The sequence below is a fragment of the Conger conger genome, chromosome 14 (assembly GCF_963514075.1).
Source record: "Conger conger chromosome 14, fConCon1.1, whole genome shotgun sequence".
Taxonomy (NCBI): Eukaryota; Metazoa; Chordata; class Actinopteri; order Anguilliformes; family Congridae; genus Conger; species Conger conger.
Window position 1 is genome coordinate 29,729,283 of NC_083773.1, and position 19,310 is coordinate 29,748,592.

A 19,310-nucleotide genomic window follows, 5' to 3' on the forward strand; every position below is an offset into this window, starting at 1 on the left:
TTACTAAAGACTAGAATGGTTAGCATTAGCAATAAGTGATCAACCTATTTGATTTGTAGGAGAATGTTTACGCTTGATTGTAGGACTATGGGTCTAGCTGCTGTAGTCTTACCATAGGGAACTTCAGAGTTTCTGATACTAAACTAATTGATGGAAACACTGACATTTCATAGCTGCGGACACTGATCAGGACATGGATTGTCTCCTGCTTAGTCTAATGAACTGTAAGTCACTTTAGATAAAGGCTTCAGCCAAATAACAAGTCATGTAATGGTTTTCTTTGCCCCCCAGACCTGCAGGGATGCATCAGATTTGACTGGAAGGTGCGTTGGCTTCACAAGCAGAGCAGAAAATGCCGTGTTGTCAACCCACCTATCGGCCCACAGACGTTCAACTCATTCAGAAATAACAAGGAAATGTGGCAAGAAGTACACCGACTAGTTTCTCACCAGGATACAGATATATTTCCCAAATTAATTACTAAATAACCTTAATTTGTGAAAAGCATTTCATTTCTGCCTAATCCCTGATCCCTCGTGGGAAGCTAATGGGAGACGCTGACGTTTTAAATCACCAGCCAATTATCACTCGATGTTATGAGTTCTCAATGAAGTCACGGTGCTTTGCCGCTGGAATCTGGGCCGAATTCAGGCCACGGCAGCAACGGGGCATCAGCTGCTCCGGTCCAGAGACACAGAAGTGGCAGCAGGCGACCGAACGCGACGCCGTCACGCTACCGCCAAACGCCGAGTCTCTGAAGGAGGCGACGGCAAAGCCTGCTGCCGTGCGTTTGGCATGCGGAGAAGACCCAGCAGGCTTGGGGCAGCCTAAACAGCCATCTTCTAAAAAGCATGGTCTATTACCATCACAATGGTAGCCCAGCAATCCTATCAAGAGCCTCTCTGAACAGCCATGCTGGTGGGTGAAGATCTCCCTCAAAAGACGGCGTGATCTTCGTGGCTAAACGGGCCGGTTTATTCACGCCCTTTCAGGGGGACCTGGGGGGGGGTTGAGAGTCCTCCCCCGGGGAGTGGCCGGGGCCGCGGCGCAGAGGGGCCCCGTGGCCCCACAATGGAGGTCCTGGTGGGTTCCCACTGCTCAGCGCTGCGTCAGTGCGTGTTCACACCCTCATTTCCAGATGTAGAGCTGAGCATACACGCAGAAAGGGAACGCGTGTAAATACTGCATCCCAGGGTAGATGTCCCTTTCACTGTAGGCGTCATAAATTATGAAGCGTGGGGGGGGGAGTTGGACATTTAACAGAACCACTTATGGGATTTTGCCCTTCATATTTAAATATTGCACGGCACATATGCACAATACATCGCACATACAATGTGTAATACACATCCTTTAAACCATTCAGTGTCGGAATAGCACATTAACGTGCAATTTATGTACAATACATGATTCATATATACCGGTGTAGGAAGGTGACTGAAACGTACAAAGACATGGTGGAAAGCTAAAGAATAACCTAACGTTGGCAGAGACGGGTTAATTGAAGTGACGCCTGAAACAGTGTAAGAGCCGGGATTGATGGCCCCCTCTGGAGCTCCGCGGGGTGAAAACGGGCCGATGAAAAAAGGGCATTCCCGCCGGGCCCTGCCGCTGGAGCCTCTGCGAGGCCCAGCTTTCCCATCGGTGCCTTAAAAGACGTCTGCTGGTGTTTTCCCTCGCAGGCCCGACGCGTCTTTCATTATTCACAGGGCTGAGGTGCAGCCAAAACCCGCTCCCTGGCCCCGTTCCCGCCTGGCTGTCTCGGGCTGGGTTTTCCCAGCGCCGGCATGGAAGCTGGAGCGCCTTCGACGCTCACAAACTTTTCCCTTTTAGCGGCCGAGGCCCGGGCTCTTCCCAGGTGCTATACTCAGACTTTTATAATTAACACAAAAAAAACCTGTTCACTGCTTAAAACCCAGCAATGGGTAGTATTCCCTTACTGAGAACCAACAACAACCCCCCCCCCCCCCTCCCCCAGAAAAAAACCCAAGAACAGCTCCCTTTCTTTATGTCCACCCGTGTTAGAAGGGCAGTGGAATTCTCATGAAGAAAATGGTATTTTGGGAAAAACAGCCGTTTGGTCACGGAGGCTTGCTGCCCACCTGTAGCACCAACGCCATCAATGGGGGCTGTGAAACTGAGCACTGTGGGACCCCTGAATAAAGGACCCCCCCTGCTTTCAGAGCCGCTCATTGTGATGCTACAACAACCAACCCCACCCCCCAACCCCCGAAGACACCCCAACCCCCCCCCCACCCCCCCCCCCCCACCAAAACATTGTTTGCACTCTAAACACTCATTCACATCTCATCTTCAAGACGTTAAACACATACTGAAATTGCTGCAGGCTAAAACTAAATGCCATTGGCCGCCATCTTGCCCCCTTCTCCACTCCGCTCAGGCACACAACACCATTGTAAACCCCCCCCATAACAAATGGCTCCAGGTTTTTTTCTTCCTTTCTTCCTTCCCCCTCTTGTTCCCCCCTTCTTCTCCCTTCTGGATGAAAGGCAGGCATTGAGCCGGCAGTGGCATTCCAAAACCTCAGCCCACGGCTCCACAGTGTCTGGCTATTCAACACTGCTGGGAGCGATTAGTTTAAGTAAGGCCTGACCCGCCTACTCACCCATGGAAAAGCGTCAGATCTCTCCTTACACTCTGGGAGAGGGAAGGACTGTGTGTGTGTGTGTGTGTGTGTGTGTGTGAGAGTGTGTGCGTCTGTGCACGCATATTTATGCCTGCACGTGTGTTTCTGGTCAGGCGCATAGCCGTGCACGAATGCGATTGCACGGGTTTCCGTGCATGCGTGTGCACGGAACGAGCGTGTGCGTGTGCGAGTCCCGCGTCCTGCACGTATGCGTTTGTGCTTTGGCGTGCTCGTCCCGCGTCCTGCACGTATGCATTTGTGCTTTGGCGTGCGAGTCTGCGTGCGTGCGAGCGAGCGGCCCCGTGTCCGTGCGTCTGTGAAATTTATGGGAGACGGGTCACGTGCTCGCTTGGCTACGTCCTCTACAAGTTTCCACTGCACAGTGCCAAGCACCCCTGCGCCAGCCCCCCTCCCCCCACCCCCAATGGTTAAATAAGCCAGTAAACGGCACTCAATAGTCCCCTTCTCTTCTCACGTAAAACTATATACCAGATACAGCAGGCCATCTCTCCAAAAACCCAAATATAACTCCATTATTAAAGTATATCATTTTGCAAAGCTCAGGTCAGGGTTGATGCCTCGCGCCAGTCAAACCACATTCTTAGCACATAAAGAGTACTCCTCGTAAACAAGTACTAGTGGTAAAAAAAGGACTTGCGAGGAAGGAGAGTTTGTTTCCACACATACACACACACACACACACACACATAAAAGTGTCTTCGATATAAACTGGAGCATTAGTGCTTCAGGTCTTTACCCGATGTAAACCCAACACAAGTAAACATTCGAAAAAACAGTGACTATTGATGTTGAACAATACACAAGAAGGAATAGAACAAAACGTCATCCTGCAGGTTTGCTACTGCGCATTTCTTCCAATTCAAGAGTGAATTTAGAAACAGATGAATAACAACCCATACTTTATCTCAGGGACCAGCTCAAAAGCAAACTCAAAATGAGAAAAACAACCTGGAAAAACAGACCTGCTGCTGAACTCCACAGGAGCAAAAATGCAATGTATACCCCTCAATGTATACTCCATATGCTTTACAAGGATAAATATATTTACAGACAGGGCATAACTGAGCTCAACACCCACACAAGACCCTCAGAAAGAACACAGCTCTGCCCAGCACATTTACCTGTTACCCAGGTGACCGGATCGGTTGGGAAGGGGAGGATAACTCATTCATGGTGGGTATCCAGTCACTTCCTCATTGATCACATCCGCAGGAAACCAAATTCAGGCACGCATGATCGAATCACTGAGCAATTACCTGGCCACTGCCAGGTGTCACAGTCTGAGGGAATGCTGCCTCTTTCACCAGCTCTGTGTGGAGCCATGGCAACAGGTTACCAGGGTGAAGACACACGTCTGTCATCCATTAAACATGCATGCATGAAGAATGATTTTTAAAAAACCTCTGCCATGCACTATCAGCCATTCTGATAATCAGAAATAAACGGCTAATCAGAGCTCAATAAAATACAGGGACCTATAACAGTCCCATTTTTTTAACCGTAAAAAGCTAAAGGCATTGTGTCTCCCATTTCAGAGTGATGTTTATATTTCATATCTTTGGAAGTTAAATGCCGTTCTTGTCCAGAGCAACTTACAATGTTGCCAAGGAAAAGGCATATTTGTAAATCAACCAACATCCCAAGTAATGATTAACATTTACCATTTAATGAGAAGTGGTCAGGCCCAAACATCCCAGCAATAGGTATTCCTTTGTCACTAGAATTAACATGTGAAAGGGAAGGTAGAGAAAGGATTTAATAAAAGGGGAATATAGGGTAGATAGGGGGATGATGTAGAAGAGGGGAATGAGAGTGTGTGGAGAAGGGGGGTGGTGGCATTTCCTGAAGAGATAGGGGTCTTCAAGTTACGACAGAAACTGACACAATGCCACTGGCTGAAATGAAATGCGCATTACTGGGGGGAGAAAAGGAAAGTCCGCCCGACTGCCTGCCCGGAGCTCTGCCCCGACACCCACACAGTGAGCTCCTCTTCAGGGTGGAGGGATTACTGTTTGTGTTTTCTTTCCTCCACCTGCAGCTGATCCCATCCCCACCCCCCAGCCCCCCGGGGGCCACAGCAGCTGTGTTGTGCTTCTGCCCGGCGACGGGCACACCTGTGTTTCGCAGGTGTCTCATCTGGAGCGTGTATTGTGAACACCTGGCCAGCCTGTGGGGCTTTTCAAGGACTCAATTACAGGCCTGCAGATAAGGTCTCGCTCTTGGCTCGGCTCTGAATGCCTTTCCCCGTGTCTCTGGGGCGGCTCTGTTTAGGCTTGTCAGGAGATGCGCTTTCCAGAGTTGCCAGATGCCTGCGATTTTACTCCCCCAATATACTCCTCAAAATCCCCCTTCAATTGATCAGCTCTTTGACAAGCGTCCTAAAACTTTTCACCCATACCTTGTTTTCAAACACCCAGCCTATCGACTCTATACATTTTTACGCTGAAGCGTCCCTTGAAAATATTTCTGAGCTGACTACATCTGGGTGGGATTGTCACGCAATCTGGCAACCCTGGTGCTAACCCACGATGGTGAGCAGAGCCTTGCTCTCCCTGACAACCAAGCAGCAACTGCTGCCGCTGGCCCAGTTCCTGGAAGGGGTTCAAAGATATCGAAGCAGAACTGATTTACTTGATGGTGCGAGTAGCTAGCTGGGGGGAAATGGTACATTTCAAAAGAAAACACAAACACAGCACAAGCACAGATGCTGGGAGATGTCACGTATAACTGCTGAGAGAGAATAAGTGGTGTTAATTGATTTTAAGTGTGACCTAACTTCAGCAGAAGCAGGCCGGCTGGGTGAGATTGTGAAGACAGGCTATTTCCACATTGTAAAAGTACAACTGGGGCATATTTGCGGATTTGGCCTTCATCCCTCAAATACAATTACTCACGCGCCATTCCTTCTTAAGCCCTAAAGAAAACTCATTAAGTTTGATCTTATAGGCCAGAGAAAGTTTCAGCGAAGGGCATTTCTCACGGTCAGTTCAGTTGAACCCAGCACCTGCGATGTCGAAGTCATACGTGCAGACGCGGCCCTCGGGAGTCTGTTCACAGCGATGTCGCCCCAGGCAAACAGAGCGCACACGTGCACTTCACAAAACACCTGGCACCGCACATAGACACCTGACTCACTCCCAAAAACATCACTCTGCTGTCACGCAGAAGGACTAACCACTTTTTCCTCAAATTACCTCTTTCGTCTTGTGCACTTCCACGGACACAAACCGGAAAATTACTGTACCTTCAAAAACACAAGCTCATTTTGTTACAGCAATACACTGGAATGTATCTTGTCTTCAAAAATGAATATAATAACAATAACTTTTTCCAGCTTCAGGAACACAGCTGAAAATATGTATTTTTACATATCTACTTTAAAGAAAGTATTATTTAGATGGACATGCCAAGTATTCCTCACTCAACATAAGTGTGATCCTTACATGGCTCTGTTATTAATATTATAATTTTCTAATAGAGCGACCTTCTCAACGCAGCCATGGCACAACAGCAAAGCCTAGAATAAACGCGCTGCTGTAACCGGAGCCAAGTTCACACTTGAGAGGAATTAGGCGCTGAAGAGAAGAGAATGTGCAAACACAAAGCAGTGTTGGGCCTGCCGCGGTGGCACGCGAGGGGCAGCGTGGGTGAGAGCGGCGTCTGCCAGCGAGGGAGCCGGACCGGGGGCACGTCAAAGAGCCGCGCTGCTGTCGGCAGCCCTCGATGCCCCGCGCCGGGCGAGCTAGCGGGGGTCACAGCTACCGCGAGCGAGCGGCGAGCGCTAACGGCCAGCCTGCAGCTGCTCTTTTAGCCGCCCACGGAGAAAGCCACGGGCTGAAGCTCAGGGACACACGGCGAGAGAAATGAGGACAGACGGATCCGGGCCCGCCTTTGTTTCAAAATGGTGGGAGAGCCTTTTTCTTTCTCTTCAGAGCTTAATGTGGAGCTAAGAGTGCCATTCTGGGCACTTGTTGCGTCCCATTCAGCCGCCTTTTTAACTGTGACCGTTCTAATTTACCCTGGGTTACTACTACCTTTGTTCAATTCAATGCTCGCATACAAAAGGAAAAAAATAAAATAAATAACCTCCAGAAAACAGGCCCCAAAAAGTCCCACTCAATATGTGCAGAGAGGATCGTGGTGAATTGTCTTTAAAACACAGGGGACATTATTTCATGAGCTTTTGTATAAAAAATAAATTAAATTAAAATCTGTCATATCAGTCAGATGCATAACAAGTAGCATTGTGCATTAATACAACTATCCAGCCCTTCAACTTAGCTTCAAAACATTGAGGTACTCAAAACAATCAGTTCAGAGTTAGAGTGGAAATAAACTAGATGTTAACATCGTTACAACTGAAGTGGGGTGGCCTGTAGCGTAGTGGTTAAGGTAAATGACTGGGACATGCAAGGTCGGTGGTTCTAATCCCTGTAGCCACAATAAGATCCGCACAGCTGTTGGGCCCTTGAGCAAGGCCCTTAACCCTGCATTGCTCCAGGGGAGGATTGTCTCCTGCTCCGTCTAATCAACTGTAAGTCGCTCTGGATAAGAGTGTCTGCCAAATGCCAATAATGTAATGTAATGAAGAGACACTACATTCCTTTAACAGGCACTAGAAGGCGTTTTGAACTGATTTAACGTTATACTAACATACTGTACAGTATCTTTTTTAAAATACGACTTATAAACTGCGGATAGTGTTATGGCTCCAATCTCCTCTAGATTGACATTCCAGCGAATGGCTGTGGGCGGGCAGCGCAGAGAAGTACACATCTGGTTACAATCCGCCCTCCCCGGCAGGCTGCACGTTGCAACAAGAAACAGCTGTGCGGGTCTGTTGTCAATTAATTTGCCGGTCTCTGGATAGTCAATCAAGTCCTGCTTCACCAAACACTACCAAGCGCTACAAGGGAATGTGAACCACAAAACCGACTGCAAATCTTTGTGAAGCAGACGCTACCTGACAGTGCGCGCGTCCAAAGACGCCGAGTAGATTGACTTATCTTTATTGGTCTTGATGGTTTGATAGCACAATGTAAGCGGAGCCCTGCCAAACGGATGGGATGGTAGGAGGCCGTTGTGTTTGATCTCCTGCGCTACCACGATGGGACATAGATCACAATATCGTTTCCTTTGTGCGCTCATCAAGTCATGGCTATCATGTGTTTTTGATAATTATTATTCCTGTTTACGTGGAGACAATGGCTCCGCTTGTAGGCTACATTCCTCTCCGTAGCAATGAATCGAGAAAATATCCAAACGTGTCAACACAAACGCTACGCGTTAGTATGCTAGTAGTACGATTTGCGGCTTTAATTGTATCACCTTTCAATTGAAACTATGGTCATTGTTCTGCCACACAAAATTAACGAAGGCAACTATGTAGACAGCACACGATATCCGTTAAATGTGATGGCTTACTTGAGGTCACTCCATAAAGTGGCGCGCTACCTGTGACGCCATTTGATTGAGTGCCCTGCATACTGCAGACTACTGAGCGTCCTCCATACTGCAGACTACTGAGCGTGAGTTCAGTTAAGACACCCCGCTCTATGAAGAAATTCTTGCAAATGACAAAGGGCCTTCCCGGTTGTTTTGGAGACCGTTCTTGGGCCAAAAGCCATTTAGCGAGTTAATGCGAACCTGCAGGCTTTTCCCAATTTCTATCTTCCTAAAGCCAGTGGTTTGGCTGCCGTCACTCCCAAAATAAGAGGAACATTCTAAACCTTCATGATCCAACTGCAGAGTGTTTTTTCTGATTTTGATTGAATCCAGAGACAATCTACCCCCTTGATTAGATCCCGGTTTGAATTTATTTCAATAATCTTTATGTTCGGTAAACATCGCGTGACAAGGTCTGAGAATAGTCCGTTTAACCACAGCACAAGAGCAGTATATTTACATTTAACAGCCTGTGCGTAGCCTGCTGTACGTTAATATGAAAGCAAATATTGATTGATAATAAACGGTTTTTATTCTTCAACCGGCATCGAATTAATGAGACTGGGAACATTAGCATTCATTATATGAGGCAACGCTGCGCTATTTTTATAATTCAAACACAATTAAGAAATACATCTGGTCGTTATTAGGTAAAATCCAGGTGGAGCAGAAGCACTGCTGCTCTCTAGCGGCTGATTGGCTGATAATAAAAAAATAATTAGGCAACCGATGTCAAAGTCGTTAGCGTTTGTTTAGTGAAATGGACGCTTGGGATAACTGCATGCCTTGGGTAAAACAATACTACAACAATGCCCTCAAGCGCATGGTACCTCACATGCACTCACTGTAACAGGACTTAGCCCTCCCCACGGGGAAATTAGAGAAGTGGGATTTCTCTTGCCAGATTTGGACTGCATGGTGTTATTGTCTGGAAAGGCTTGAAACTATAGTACAAAATTGAGCCTGATCGAACAGTCTTTATTCTGGCGATTAATCGAAGTAAAATGTGGAACCCGGGCAAGGTCTCTCAGTGATATCGGTGTACTTGTCTACGCTATTTGATCAAATCCATTTCGTGGAATCCACGTTTTACTTTAGACCAACGCTCTGGACTACTATTCTTATGAATGGCCGACAGCCTTCACAAAACTTTAATTTGCATGACAAGAACGAGTGCAAAATGCACGGTTCTATTTGCGTCAAAGAGTTGACAAATAGGCCTCTGCAACCCATAGCACGATCTCTGGCTAAGTAATTACGGCACTGGACCTTGAATAAGCGCGTACATTTCAACATGGCTATGTTAGTGGTATACCGTGTTCCCAAGTAGCCTAGTATGGGTAACTGAAAGTGACATTTCCTCTCAGTGGCGCCAGCTGTCTATCAGCACGTCCCCAGTTGTACAGCCAAAGATATAATTTGTACCTTGGATAAACCACAAGTGCAGAAAATAATCTCAACGTAGAAAAACAGAGCAAAGCGACCCAATTTCACGATTACTATAACCAGATGCACTGAAGAGATCAACGCATTTTCCTAACACCAATGAAATCATGTGTACGACAATTTAAACGAGGTATCGTCATTTTTATTTCAAATTCCAGATTTAGTTAGCACGAATAGTCGGCTGAAGGGGATCTGCCCGATATCTCTGGGTTAGGTTACGTTTCTGACCGAGCAGGCTAGTATCGACTAATCAAGCCCGTTGGCCATGTGCTGCGGTTAGTTACCAGACAAAACGTCAACTTCGAGAGTCATACACGACAGGCATCAAAATGAAACGATATGTAGGCTACTCACATTGAAAAACGCCCGGGATTCCAACCATGTCGGCGATGCTTCTCAAATCTAGGGAATGTAGTTCAAGCAGTTCGGAGTCAGCACGCTTTAAATTGAAATTAAAAGGCACTTCGTTGTCCAGTGGCAAAACCGCTATTAATTCACAACCGTACACCAATAAGCTTACTAGCCTACCATCCGTGGATGCGAATGGAAAGCTGCCACATTCAACTCGCCCGTCCCTACTGGTTTCAAAAGAAGATCTTTAGGGGGTGGGACCTTGGGATATATCCACGGCCAACTAAGAGATGGGGAACATTGTTTCATTGTTACAAGAGATTACATTTGTAAATAGGCTGCAGTAGGCTACTGCCAAGTGGCGCGTATTGTTGGCTATATAAACAAAATAAAAAATAAATCGACTAAAATAAACATTCCGGGTTTTCACTTGGGAGGACAAATGCCAATATATATTCCCATAAACATATACAACACATTTCTTAATACTGTTAGCGTAGAATAAGCAATACGGATATGCTGTATAGGCTACTAGAGGGTCTATTAAAGACCGACGAGGAGGCATTCCGACACCGTTATGATGAAAAAAAAAAAGTCCTTGAAACTTGATAAGACAATTATGGTCACTAACATTGTTCTCAAGCTTACTCCATCCAACACAGGCGCAGCTCAACTTTGTCGCGAGGGATAGGGTAAAGTAATCACAGTATCAGTTTGAACTGTTGTTAAGTATTCTTGCCTTGTAGACGTGGTTACCTTGTCATTGGCCCGCTTTCTAATTCAACATTGTCAAGCAATAAACACCAAGACAAGACAGTTAAAGACCAGTATTGAAGTATTGATTGCTAGTCGTTTTCCAGGTAGGCCTATTCTGTAATTGTCTACATATGTCAACGTGTCTCTGTGAACTGGCTCTTATTTCAATAATAAATGGTTTCTGTCATGAAATGAGGCAGCTCCCTCTTGGGTAGGTAGCCTTATCTCCTCATGGGATTTATGAATGTTTGAGAATAAATGTGTAATCCTGCTACCACTTTTATTCATCACAGACTCCAAATGTAAATTGCGAAATACAATACGCGTTATAGAGCACCTGATGGACACCATCCAGGTTGTCATATGTTCTGTGCAAAGAGGGTATATAGATTAACCTCCACCTACTCATCCACATGCACACAAGACCCCCTGAATCCCTCTCCCATCCCACCAATGGGAATTCATCATGTGGTCCACACACACACACAGTCACTTACATAATAATAAAACATTGAATGTATTATGCACATTCATTTAAATGAAAATCTCAAGGCATGCAAATACATGCTATAGGTGCACATACCGAACAGACACAAACTCACAGAACCTTCCCAAGCAGACACATGCACACTCCCCACACCATCCCCACACACATAGCCCCCTGATACACAGTGCATGTACATGGATTAACCCCCCCCTCCACCCACCCACACACACACACACACACACACACACACACTCCTTTCCGGTCTTCCCTGTGAAGCTGCCACCTGCTCGCTGGTGCATGCTGCACAGCTGCTCGGCTACAATAACAAATTAGCACCCACCATCGCAGGCTATTACCCAGTGTATATGATGAAGCCGGGCCCTCGCTCTGTCTCTCCTTCTTCCTCTTTGGAGGTGGGAGGGGGGGGGGGGGTTCTCAAACAATTCATACATGTATGTCATGGGCGATGTTAAATTGTGCTTAATAAATGCACAAAAGAGGGAGAGTGGTTGGAGTGTTTTGTTTTTGTGTGTCGTAGTATGATCTCACCAAGATTTTTAACAATGCTTCTCTTGTGTCCAACCAAACATTACAATGATGAGGGTTTACACCGCCCCCACGTCTAGAATTATCATGCATTAATTAATTTACCCATCACCCATGTATCTGTTTTTTTTTTTAAATGAGCTAACCGTGTTCATACTCAGTTTATAAACAGTGCAGGTTGAGGGCTCAAAGTAGGCTAAGTAATGTTAGACCCCAAAACTGGAGAAACAAAATGTGACATTAGAGATGAGATGGTCATAGACTAATTGATACTATTTTTACAGAAAAATGACTGCTCCATCTGGCTGTGGGCATTCATATGGTTACCTTTAAAGGGATAAATTTCATAATCGTGTAATAATAAAGTATAACTTGAAGTTGGTCAAGCTACATTCTTCAAACAAGATTGAGAGAGCAGAATTATGTAATTATGGGCAACCTATTTTTTAAGCATAATTATGAATGATGATATGAAGTGGTTTCTGGATCTGTCTTTGTTTTCTGGGTCAGTGGGAGAGTCCTCTCCTTCCAACAGCAGGTAGGTCTGTTGCTGAGCGACGGCCTGCGAGTGGCAGAGCTTCTGCTCTGTAATAACAAAGCTCTGCTTGCTGGCAGCTGACTCTTCCCAGCCTTAAGTGTATCTGTCAGGCTGCGGTATGTTCCGCAGCGCGCCTTCTGTCCTCGGTTCGAGTCGTCATGTCCGAGTAACGGCTGAAAAACCGGGGGTTGGGCGGGTGCGTTTGCTCAAAGTCACATGGTAGACGCCTTGTTAATTCTCGAGAGTAAAACTCCCTCGTATAAAAACCCGTCACCCCCTTCATTTGAATACGATACAGTGGAAAGGGCATTGTTGCCAGTGTCGGGGGTTGGGGGGCTGAGGGTCAAGATCATCGGGGAGATGACGAGCAGACAGATGGAGGTCGCCGGCTCTTTGTTTGGTTGCTTAACCCTTCCCCCTCCCCCTTCCCCCTGGGTACACCTTTACCCAGTTCACAGATGACACTGACCTCAAAGCAGGTGTTGCCGTTAATGAGTGTGTGTGCGTGTGTGTGTGGGGTGGGGGGGGGGGGGGGGTGCTTGTATCAGGGTCTTGCCACTGGTCTGTTCTCTTTCTATACTGATGACTATATGTTTAGAACAGCATTCCATGTGTATTTTCCTAGTTATGGATGTGATGCTTTGACTTGTGGAAGAACCTATGCACTTGTAAGTCACTTTGGATTAAAAGCGTCTGCCAAATGACTAAAATGTAAATACTCTTCCCCCTCAGAAAACAGGTTTCCCAGACTTTTGCATGGCCCCCTTTTCCCATTTACAACGTATTTTATTGTTTTCTTGTTGCCTCATTTAGATAAAAACGGTTGAGTGGCAGTACGTTTACATATCAGAACTGCATGTGCACTGTGACTACTGCAACACATGTCGGAAATATTTCGTTTAACCAGAGTGAGCACCAGTGGAAAGCATAAAATGTGTGTCGGGTCATGTCCCACTTTCCCACAGTCAACGGCTCGCATAACGCATCAGTAACAGGGTAGTGAAGCTTCTTTAAACCAAAAGGGGCTAATCTGTCATATCATTTGTACATTTGTATTCTTATCCTATGGTTATATACATTTTTTTGACCTATTTAATTTTTGCACACATTAAACGCTTTCAACCTCTCCAATGCTTTGGAGACATTCTATCAGCAACTAACAAATTTGAAGTTGAACCAATCATTGTCTTTGCTGCGGAAGAGCAGAGTCTTTCGATTGGTGGAAACAAACCAAAAATCGACAGCTATTATAGCTCAACAATGTTCATGAACCCTCGCTTCCCTGGCTTTCCACCTCACAGCGATAGAAACTGGAGCCCTGGCCTCCAGCGAGGGAGAGTGTGAGGGGAAGGGAGCGCGTTGAGTCTGAGTCCGGAGCAGGTGGGGCTGGCTAACAGTCACGACTCGACCAGGCGGCCTCCTCAGAAGCCGGCCCGGGCAGCGCAGCCTGTGCTAGGGGAGGCAGCCGCGCGCACACGGAGGCCCATATGGCGGCTCCGGGGGGGCCGGCTGAAATTAATCACCAGACCGTCCCAACTGTCCAGTCTTCAGGGACGGGATGGATGTACATTTATATGTATATGGATGTCTGCGACACGAGGGAAGGATCCGGCCTCTCTCCCTAATGATTTCTTTAAGCTTTTTCATAATGTTATATTGTGTCCAGATGGAAATGTCGCCGGCGACCACCTGCCATTATTAAAAATGCATTGAGAAAGACTGACTTGTAGATAGGCTAAAGGGAAAGCCATACAGGGTGGCAGATGATTCATTGCCATTGTTCTGTTATTTATTTATTTATTGTAAATAAATATGATTTATATATTATTTATATATTTATTAGATTTATCCTATATTAATCCTGCAGGGTTGCACATAGTCATCTACAGACCTTATCCTTGACAAGGCATTTTAAATGGACAACCGGGAACAACAGTGAGCATTCAATATTTTGTATGTCAGTGTCACCTAGCGATCTAGTCAGTCTAGTCATTCTCTAAAACTGTATTAGCATCTCTTTTCTACGACTGTGTTTCTTAGCCAATCTTATTAACTCGACAATTTCAATTTGTAGAGAGGATAAGGTCAGTAAATGGTGTATGAGCTATAATAATAAAATATGTTTTATCACAAACATGCAGATAACTCCTCTGTATGCTAATGTTTTTCATATTTTCTATTCCACTAGTACACTGCACCTTTTGCAAATGCATGCACATACACGCACACGCAAAGTAATTTAAACTTGTGTGACAACAGTGACACCTCTCGTTCATCCCATAGATGGCAGCATTTTTTTCCGACAGACCTGTGAATTGGACTTGCATGGATATTCTGATCCAGCCTTAACTTCTCCAACCACACTCATTCTCAGCTGTTTAAACTGGACTGTCTTGGGAGTGTTAACCAGGTGAAAATGGACACAAATGATTTTTCCAATTGTCATGTACAGGGTGTTGTTTGATATGCTGTTTGGCCAGAGAATAACATGGCAAATAAAGCTGAGGCATATGTTATGAAACGATACTATCACCACCATGTCTGTCTTAATCACATGCCAGCACTATACAGCCGTATAACAAACAGATCTGACCGTGCTGCTTCTATAGTCAGGTAATAGTCTTTCAGAAGAACTTACTTAGATTGTCTAGTACAGCAGTGCTAATATTTACATTACCCTTTATCAGGGACTTACTTTGTGTAATCGCATCAAAATAAATCAAAACAATACACACGACTGCAAGAAAACAACTTCAGCTTGGACATTTTAGTTTTTGCTGTTTTGTCTCCTATTCAAGTTACAGTAAGAGTTGATTACACCAAAGATCAAATAATGAAGTTGTGGTGTACACAGTGAGGACTTTATTATGTTTTTTATTAGACTTATTTTTTAGACTGCATACAACAGTAGTATGCAGAAGAGTTTATTTGTCTTCTGCTGCTGTAGCCTATCCACTTCAGAGGTTTGACACATTGCGTGTTTAGAGATGCTCTTCTGCACACCACAGTTGTAATGTGTGGTTATTTGCTGTCACCTTCCCATCAGCATTAGCCAGTCTGGCACTTCTCCACTGACCTCTCTCATTAACAACAAGTTTTGCCGGCAGAACTGCTGCTCACTCTATGTTTGTTGTTTTTCACACCATTCTCTGCAAACTCTAGAGACTGTTCTGCATTAAAATCCCAGGAGATCAGCAGTTTCTGAGATATTCAAACCATCCTGTCTCGCACCAACAATCATTCCACAGTCAAAGTCACTTAGATCACATTTCTTCCCCATTCTGACATTTGGTCTGAAAAACAGGTGAACCTATTGACTGTGTCTGCATGCTTTTATGCATTAGTTACTGCTACATGAATGGCTGATAAAATATTTGCATTACCAAGTGGTCTTACAGGTCTACCTAATAAAGTGCTCAGTGCTTTATTAGATAGTGGATAATATACACTATATATATACTTACTAGTTCATAGCATTCTTGCATGGCAGACAATATCTACAGAATGATCTAAGCAATAAGACATAAATATCAATTGCATAATACAAAATAAATGGTGCTCTTAATAAAAGTTCCATTATTCTGTCAGAAAAAATATTACAATTATTTACATGTAATTTTTAGCTGACACTATTATCCAAAGTGACTTACAGTTGATTATACTAAACAGGAGACAATCCCCCTTGGAGCATTGCGGGGTTAAGGGCCTTGCTCAAGGGCCCAACAGTATTGGTTGTATCGTGGCTACATCAGGTCTTGAACCACCAACCTTCCGGGTCCCAGGCACCTTAGCCACTAGGCACATAGATCTGGTTTAAGCAAACCACCACAAGTTGTATATAACAATACTATATAAAAGATAAATGAAATTCAAAAACAAAAGAGAATAACTGAATACTGCATGAGTTATGATGTCTTTGTACATAACGTGTAGTAATACACCACAAGGGGGCAGTAGAGATTTCATTAACAAAACTACATACCCAATTCAAGCCAAAAGTCTTACAAAACTTTCGGTCAAATCATCAAGGATTCAGGATGCAACTATGATAAATACATACCGTACTTTTCTAAGCTTTAGTAACATTATTTATTCAGTTCCATTTTAAGTTTTTTCCAATGCTGTAAACTGTATTTTAAGCATTTTAAGCAAGCCATTTCTTTGGAATTCTAATTTCAGTATGTCTGCAGGCAAAATGGTCCCTTATGACCACAATACAGTCTACTCAAGTCAACATGCTGGGGGCCCTAGGGGCTTTCAAGACCAGGCTTGATACAGTGTTAGATACTGTCTGGTTTCTGCAGCGAGCACTCAGTACACTTTAGTGGTAAGAAAATGGTGAGCATTGTTGACCAGAATGGCTGGTTCTCGTCATTAAGTTATGTAATGCAGCATGCTAATACTAGCATGCTGCAAGTACAATCTACTGAGTATTATTGTAGTGTAATGTCACTTAGTACCTCCAGTACATCAGTGTTTAATTGACAGGTGCCACAGATGCACACTCATGCCCTGTCTATTTGACAGACTTGTTAAATACAGTGCCCTGAAGAAATATTTCCCCCCTTTCTACTATTATTGCATGTCACACTAAATGGTTTGGTTTCAGATCTTGTGTAATATTAGTCTCCACAAAACACATTTTTGAAATTATTATTTTATATATTTAAAGAAAAACATTATCAAACACCCATATCACCCATTTGAAAAGGTAATTGCCCCATTAAACATAAGAACTGGTTCCACCACCTTGCAGCAATAACTACAACCAAACACCTCTTATAGTCTTTTGCATCGCTGTGGAGGAATTTTAGCCCACTCTTGTTTGCAGAACTGTTTTAATTCAGACAAATTGTAGGTGTTTCGGCATGAACTGCCCATTTCAGGTCCTACCACAGCATCTCTATTGGGTTTAAGTCAGGACTATGACTAGTTCTGTCCAAAACTTAAATTTTGCTTCTTTTCAGCCATTCAGATGTGGACCTGCTTTCGTGTTTTGGACCATTGACCAGGACATAGGCAGATGATCAAACATTCTCTTTTAGAATGTTTTGGTATAGAGCAGAATTCATGGTTTCTTCAATAATGGCAACAAGTGCCAAAGCATCCCCACACCATCACACTACCACCACCATGTTTAACTGTTGGTATGATGATCTATCAAATGCTGCATTTGCCTTACGACAGACATAATGGGACCCATATCACTTCTGTGGTTTCCTCCATGGGTTGTTGCTGTCCCCTTGGATAAATTTCTGTTCTCCATTTGGAGATAATAGCTCAGCACTGTGGTTTTGCAACCCTTTCCAACCAGAAATATTTTAACGACTATTTTTCTAATATTTTCTGCGATTTCCTCTGATCATGGTATCGTACGCTTGTGGTGACTATTTCACTCTGTCAATGAGGTCAGAGCTAAGTATGAGTGAGGTTTAGATTTAACAGGGCTGGCTGCAATCTAGCCTGGCTGTGTTCACTCAGCTGAATCAAATGATCAATTAAATGTGGTGAATTTGTTAATTGAGTAACTAAGCGAGCAATTACTTTTTCATATGGGTGATGTGGGGGTTTGATAACTTTATTTTACTTTAGATGGATTATTAATTTTGAAATATGTTTTGTGTTTACCCAGTATTCCTTTGTCAAAGATTAAATTTCATGTAAAGTATTATTGCATTATCAACATGACAAATATGCAATAATAGAGGAAATCAGGGCAAATTATTTTTCATTACACTGTACATACGTATTGTATTTTATTTACGTTTTGAATTTAAAGGCTTGGGGGTTCCCATTGATTGAATCTAAAGAGCATGTCATATTGTTCGTATTAACTCTGTCACAGATGTTATTTTAGTATGTCTATTTGAAATCTGCCACTCTTCTTCTTCTGATATGACAGCCACTGTAATTTCCCATCAAGTTCAGAAGGTGCAGAAAGCTATGATTGCTTTTTGGAAATATATAAAATATTTGTATTACTTGAAAAATGATGTATCATTATTTGCCATGGCTTTCGTCAGATTCAGAAATCAAGTTCAATGTTCTTTACAGCATTCAGATACTTTGTAAAAGAACAACTGCAGGGGAGTTATTGTTAGAAGCTTAATCGATGAAAAGCTGAAAATCAGTATTTTTATATTTGTAGCCTGCATGAATTGCTGAACTCTCCATAGCCATTTTTTTGGAACAAAATATGACACTTGTAATATAATGTCTAATTGTTCAGGTTGTTACTCGTTATTTGATACAAAAGCTTTATCAAATAACCATTTTCCCAATCATGATGCCTTTCTGTACTGCCAACCTCATATTTCTCACTCCTTTTTTTATTACTTCTAGTTACAGTCTAGTAACATTTTATGGTTTTAGAGTATATTTTCTGGTTTTATGTTTCTCAGGGCTTGCTGTGGATGTAGTGTATTAAGTACTTAGAATTTGTAGCCTGCTTTGCTTCTTGGTTAGCATAGTTAAGTGCTTTAGCAATGCACTTGTGCTTTAGCAATGTTGAATCCATACTTTACCATAAAGTCAGTGCTCCAGGTACTTTATAAACAATGTAACATCTGCATACTGACCCTCAGGCCTAATCTTGACCACTGTACATTAAGTAATGATTCTGATTCACTCAATATGCACCGATACAGTGCGGTAACAATACATTAACCAAGCTCAGATCTTGAGCAAGTAATCAGGTGATGTGGCTGCAAACTGTAACATACATAGAACTATGTACAATGAAATATAAACAATATAACAATTTGTCCAACATATGTGTACAATTGTCTAAAACAGGGGTGCACAACTCTGGTCCTGGAGGGCGAGTCTGCGGGCTGTTTTTTGTTCCAACCAATTACCAATTATTCATTTATAAATGATGTTGGTTCACTCCTGTACTTGAGCACAGTAAAATCTTGAGGACACACTTGCAGTCTGTGACTGTAGCTGGTGTATATACAAATGTCTAAACAAGACATTATTTAGCTAAATAATTAAGAGCAGAAGTTGGAACAAAATCCTGAAGCGGATCGGCCCTTGCTGTACACCACTGGCCTAAAAGCTCTGCATTCCAA

The 19,310-nt window shown here is 43.8% G+C and overlaps 1 protein-coding gene across 1 annotated transcript in view; it reads right to left on the reverse strand.

Annotated features, from left to right (window-relative positions):
- The window catches only part of LOC133109969 (protein CBFA2T2-like), a 33,885-nt gene extending 23,767 nt beyond the window's left edge, over positions 1-10,118 (reverse strand). Inside the window, exon 1 of the mRNA XM_061219765.1 lies at positions 9,914-10,118. Coding sequence (XP_061075749.1) covers positions 9,914-9,941 — 28 coding nt within the window. The 5' untranslated portion in view covers positions 9,942-10,118. The remainder of the gene's footprint in view (positions 1-9,913) is intronic.
- Positions 10,119-19,310: the final 9,192 nt, after the last annotated feature.